This window comes from Anguilla rostrata, unplaced genomic scaffold, assembly GCF_018555375.3.
Source record: "Anguilla rostrata isolate EN2019 unplaced genomic scaffold, ASM1855537v3 scaf0653, whole genome shotgun sequence".
Taxonomy (NCBI): Eukaryota; Metazoa; Chordata; class Actinopteri; order Anguilliformes; family Anguillidae; genus Anguilla; species Anguilla rostrata.
In genome coordinates, this window is record NW_026986120.1 from 1 (window position 1) to 6,403 (window position 6,403).

The 6,403-nt window shown below is 40.2% G+C and overlaps 1 protein-coding gene across 1 annotated transcript; it reads right to left on the reverse strand.

Moving 5' to 3' along the window:
* Positions 1-63: 63 nt before the first annotated feature.
* On the reverse strand, positions 64-2,089 carry LOC135246651 (uncharacterized; the record flags this gene model as incomplete). The annotated part of the gene is made up of 3 exons (XM_064320003.1): positions 2,012-2,089; positions 1,171-1,536; positions 64-342 (listed from the first exon to the last, which is right to left on the reverse strand). Coding segments are annotated over exons 1-3 (685 nt in total), but the record flags the coding sequence as incomplete, so codon positions are not given.
* Between the last annotated feature and the right edge of the window lie 4,314 nt (positions 2,090-6,403).

Consider the following 6,403-nt stretch of genomic DNA (forward strand, 5'->3'; position numbering starts at 1 on the left):
TGTGTATTGCTAATGGGGATCCTAAATAAATAAATAATAATACATTTTAATTCCGCGACTTACCTCCCACGGTCAGCATGATGTTTCTGGAGGCGCACGCGTCGTTGCTCTGCGATGGCCAACAGGAGAACTCCACCCCGTCATGTGACCAGTCCGCTTTGAAGCGCAGCTGGGCTGTTTTCGCACCCTGGGTGTCGGAGACTTCACTGGAGGCCGGGCCTGGCCCTGAGCTACGCCACTCGGGGCTGTACTCGCAGGGCCCCACGGTGGAGCAGCGCAAAATCACCTCCGTCCCCGTCTGGACCAGCTCTGGCCCTGTTACGCTGACCTGGCAAGGGTTCTCTGCAGAGGTTCGACAGGGGAAGATCGTTATGATGATGAAGATGGTGATGATGATGATGATAATGATTATGATGGAGAAGATGATTATGATGATGATGATGATTATCCTCAGTTTCATCATCATGTGTTCATCTGTGATGGATTTTTTTAGTTGCCTAAAGACTATTTTTGTCATGTTCTGGGCTTCTTTGTCTGAGTCAAGCGTGTAGCCCCCTCTGCTCTGGGGCCTATCATTGTAAAGCAACATGCGTTCTCTTGGCTGGCTCGTACGACCATCGTGAATGTGAGTAATTGTACACAGTCCCTCATGAAATACATAAATGCAGATGCGCATGGTGATAATGAGATGGTATCTGTGTTTAAGTGAGCCCAGAACAAAATAAAACGAAACCAGCTTAATTACATAGCAGCCATCTGCAAATATAAGCAAAAGCATTACTGTGGGTAACCTTGAAGTGTGTTCCTTCAGGGTTTCAGGTTGTGAATATCTGAAATGTTTCTAAACTGTTTTAAATGATCAGTCCTATATCTGGCATACTACTCATGAGAACAATGCTGACAGTTTTGCCAGTAGCAGGTTAAGGGACAACCGCTATCAGCATTCATATTGCACACAGATTCCTTACAAATACATCACTGTTGGTAACTGAAGCATGCTTCTTCAGGATTGCCGGTTGTGCATCTTTGTAACGACTGCCGCTTAAATCATAAATCCAATACCAGACAAATATTTCTCATACAGTAGACAATTAGACAACTACTGGATGGTGAACATAAAGGGGCCTCTATCATATATATATATATATATATCACTGCAAAATAACTTACCCTGAACATCAAGACTCATTGTCGAGCTGCTCAGTTTATAAGAAGGATCATCTTCATCATAGTATCTAACCAAGTAATTTCCGCTGTCTTCCAGTCTCAGGTTACTGATGGTCAATTCGTAGTTCCTTGAATACTCAGTGGACTCAGTGGAACCCACAGACACTCTGTTTTCAAATTCACTCGCGGCGGGTTTGTCAGGTTTGAGGCTGTGCACGATTGTGCCCTCAAAATCCTTTGCCTCCTTATTCCACACGGCGTCCTTCAACCAAACAATGTACCCAGAATTCCTTATACCGGACAGAGTTAAGTTGACCGTCACACAGGAGCCCTCTTTGGCCGTCATCTCACTGAAACTGCAAGCAGAGTCTTACGGTAGAAAAGGAGAGAGAGAGAGAGAGAGAGAGAGAGAGAGAGAGAGAGAGAGAGAGAGAGAGAGAGAGAGAGAGAGAGAGGGAGAGAGAGAGAGAGAGAGAGAGAGAGAGAGAGAGAGAGAGAGAAGAGAGAGAGAGAGAGAGAGAGAGAGAGAGAGAGAGAGAGAGAGAGAGAGAGAGAGAGAGAGAGAGAGAGAGAGAGAAGGAACCATTAGAGCAGTCAGTCTGCCTCTAAAGTGGAATTTTCTGTTCTTAATATTGCACTGTCGGATTGCAGCAGAAAGATAATCCTCAGAAGTTAACATTGGGTTCATTCATAAAACGTTGGTTGCTATGCCGATCGTCATGCGTACAGTAACAAGGACCGATTTCTACTGGGGATAAAAATGCTTACGAGTGAAGTGTGTCAGTGACAGAGACAAGGGCATAACGAAACGTGCAGGGACAGGGATGTCGTAGCAGGTACATACCACCAATCAGAAAGAGGACCATGACCCAGAAAGAGATCATGATGAACCTTCCTTTATCAGTGTGAGAAATCTGGAAAAGAAGACACTTATGAAGTGTGTGTGTGTGTGTATGCATGGTTGTGAGCCTGTGTATATGCATGCATATGCAACATATCAATGGCAGCATATCAGTCTTTGTCTGAGTTTGTAAGTTACAGTTTTTCTCAAATGTTTACACACTAAAACTGGAACTATGCACACGATGGTGAAAACTTGAAGCTCATATGTCAACAACAAAGAATATTTCTGCAAAACTCTAAGCACAATTCCTTTGTTTTCACTCAAATAGCAATTCTAAATCACACTTTTGCACTCTACACACAAAATCTCATCATTTAGCACAATTTTCATATTCAAGCCTTGTTTGTTCACATGGAAAACACTGGCCTTCAAATGCTAAACTCTAAGTACCAATTGGTCTCACTCACGCCACACCTGCTCAAACTCAATTGGCTAAACTTTTCAATTATATGTCAGAGCATAAAAGAGACCTCCGGCGACCTCTATTGTGTTGGAAAACAATGGAGCAACACGCAGCACAGAGAAGTAGAGGAGGAGGTGAACGTGAACGAGGTGGACGAGGTGGACGAAGAAGAGGGAGAGGAGCTAATATTTCAAATGAAATACGTGCAACTTTGGTTGATCACGTATTTGTTTTTTGTTTTTTACAGCAGGCCTACAAACTATGATTTTTATTTTTGCAGTCTGCTGAACAAAGATTTATTTTACAGTAACAAATAAAGATTTGCTTTGTTACCTTTTTGAATTTGTTCATTGATTTCATATATGATAACAGATCATTGTCCAGTCTAAGCATGTTCTAGTTTTGAGAAGACACAAATGTTATCTCATAATTGCACTGATAAGAAAAATTAAAAAACACTTCTAACAATGTTCAGTATGACTCATGATGGAACCTGGGTTGTGAGTGCAGCCCAACTGTACCTCATTGGCAGGACAATACAGTAAATGTGCAATGTATCATACAATGACAACAACACTCAAACGGATAACAGTTCATGCACTTTTCTGTACTGTACTGAATTAGAATTAGGTTTACCTAGCAAATGCACTATTTATATGATGATATTTTCCTGTATTGTATCATGGCAACAGTCTTTATATTTACTGTAAAATTGCAGAAAACTAAAACTTCAAAAAAGGAGAAAACATAAGCAATTTTTACACAATTTTATAACTTGAATAAGTAACATGACCTCATGAGGCCAAAACATATATACATATTTTGATGGTTTTGTTTTTAAATGTATTGCACCAGTGTGAAATCAATGCTCAATAAGACCTATTCATATGAGGCCTGTGTGAATCATTTTGATGGAAAAAGTCAGTTTTGAGAAGAGAGAACATGGTTTTGAATGCACAAATGCATTTTGCAAAAGATTTGTGTAGTTTTGGCAAAAGGTTAATTGTTGCTGTGCTTTGTGTGTAGAGTTTTGAGAAATTGAGCTATAGTTTCAGAAAACGTGTTTAAACAATTGAGAAAAACTGTAACTGTACTCATTTTTCACACCAATTATTTTAAATTATAGGCAGAAGAATAGGTTTTATTTTATTTTATTTTTAATATGTTGACAAGTTCGTCTTTATGCATTATTTTTTGCTTGCTGCCCAAACTTGAAAACAGGACCACCAAACAAGGCCTAGCAAAAGGGCCCTTGAAGTGTGACAAAGTCTGCAAAAGAAAAGATTGTGGATTATATGATTCAAAATGCCAGCGTAAGTGGCATAAGAGTGGCTTCAGTGCCTCTCCCTGGAGTTGTTCTGATCTGCTAGACCACCATCTCCCAGCCCCTGTTCCATGGTCAACATTCTCCATAGCCAGGGCCACATTAAAACATTATGGGCCCAGGGGCTTCAACATTTTCCAAGGCCCCCCTCCCCCTACCGCCACCTAGGGCCTGTTCGGTCGTGCATACTGTGCACTGTTCAGTGCGCTGGAAGTGACGTCATCCAGGTACACTCGATACAGAGCAGTGTACTCAAATGATGTCATTTCAGGGCCCTGAACAGTGTTGAACAGTTGTCTGAACAGTCACTGCATGACTGGCATCAAAACAAATCCCACAGTGCTCCTTAAAGTAACAAGGCACACTTTTCTAACATTCATTCATTCAAACTTTATTTAACAGATGTGCATCCCTCCTACTTCGTAATGGAGTTTAGTGTATTTTTTATTGACAATAGTTTATTTTTCATTAAAAGTTGTGTTGTGGTTTGCATTATAGCTATGGTCCTACAGTTGAACTGTTTGTCCACTAGATGGGAGTAGTACTCCCTAGTGGACAAACAGTGCAACTGTAGGACCATAGCTATAATACAATCCACAACACAACTTCTAATGAAAAATAAACTATTGTAGATCCATTCCTGGGAGTAGAGGATAAGGAATAGATCTACAATAGCTACAATAGCGGAGTGAAATTAGGTTGAGTATGAAGTAGACTGAGAATGCTGCATATCAGATGTTGGAATAAAGATCAAGGTTATTTTAAATATTATTTTAAGCTAAGTAATGAGTATTAAATACTGAAGCTGGAAGATAAAATAAAACTTTCCCTTTTATTACATACACGAAAAAGTTTTTAAATGTTGTTACACATTTACATTAGGTACATTTCATTTCCTTTTACCAGTGTGCAAACAGCCATAATGTTCATAAATACAAAAAAATTACAATTTTAAACATTTACATTTTTAAATTGGGATGGCAGTTATGCCATCCCGCCGAGTTATGCCTTGGCGGGGGCATGCCCCATACCTATACAGCACTGAGAGTTTTGCACTTTTCAGGGTTCCCCACAGAAATAACCACAACAGCCACAGACACTCAGCCCTTAAAAACATTAAATTCTGTACATTCTCACCCCATTTCAACAGACAGAATTCATAAACAACTTCACATGTCCACACAATAAAGCCCCAAACTAAGGGGATTTTGCGTTTTCTCCTTCTTCTTCTTCTTCTTCTTCTCCTCATTCTTCTTCTTCTTCTTCTTCTTCTTATTTTTCCTGCTGCCATTCCCACTAACAACATGTCTCCCCATTGGACATTTTACCGACACCAGCCAAATCTTCGCCTACACGACCCAATCAAAAACTTGCATACACAAGCGAGTTTAGTATCCTTATCGAATGGTCTGTATAACAGTGTGTATAAAACAGTGCCCGTTAAAGTGGAAGGTTAAGTAACGTGAAATCACACTGATGTGCTTTTCTCATGTTCAGTACTAGTAGTTATAATTATGAGTGAGTCATGATTTTAAATGTAATGTTTTAATGGGGAGTTGCAGAACGTACATATGTAGTAATTGTTTGTATGTGGCTAGATAGAGAACAGGGCGAGATGACATGAATGTAGAAATGTGGCGTTTGCTGATAAGAAGGTTTTGTACGGTAGCCAAGTGAAGAAATATAGTTAGTAGAAATGTCACAGCGGTGAACTGGTGTAACTTTTTAATAAAAGGAATACATTTGCCGTCATGAAATGCATATGGGTGGCCGTGAGTGAGTTTTGGTAAAGCAAATATAAGCGTAAGAAAACCTTAGTGTAAAAGAGGAAAGTATCTGCCTGAGTGCGAGGCGGAATTCAATCCTTCAACCGGAGGTTTACCAGTCTGTGACTTTGTTAGTGCAGTTGTTGTGATATCTGAAACTTGGTTGAGCAAGTCGGTTCCTGATAAAGATATTTATATATATGGCTACAACGTGTTCCGCACTGACAGACCCAAAAGGGGAGGTGATGTAGCTATTTATGCCAAAAGCAATTTCCGTACAAGTGTACTGCTGTCAGAGTCCGCGTGAAAACAATTTGAAATGCTTGCTCTAAGAGTAGAGGTGTCGAAAGACGTCTTCATTACTGTGGTTGGTTGTTATAGACCTCCATCTGCTCAAGTCTATTCTGTCTGCGTTCACAACGAAATTGCATGGCGAAACTGAAGCTACGGTAGGTTGTCATTGTCAGAGATCTAAATATTGGATTTTGTCAAAAACCCGATCTCTGGTATCGAGAAGGCTTACTGCGACTTTTGAATTTAACCAATTTAATAAGGTGGCCCCAACACGTCCACATCAGAAACTGTCCAAGAAATTTCACCCTTATTGATCTTTTCCTACAAATTCCCGCACAAATGATATTGCAACGGTATTTTTGGTTAATGATCTGAGTGACCACTGTGCCTTGGCAGCTATAAACGCTGCACTGAGAACCCTAAATACCACCGCGTTTTCTCTCCAAAAAAAACGTATTTTAAACATTTTTCACGAAATCGTTTTACACGACCTCCTATTTGTGATTGGAGCAGGATCATCTTATTCCAATTTGCGACATGGCTTG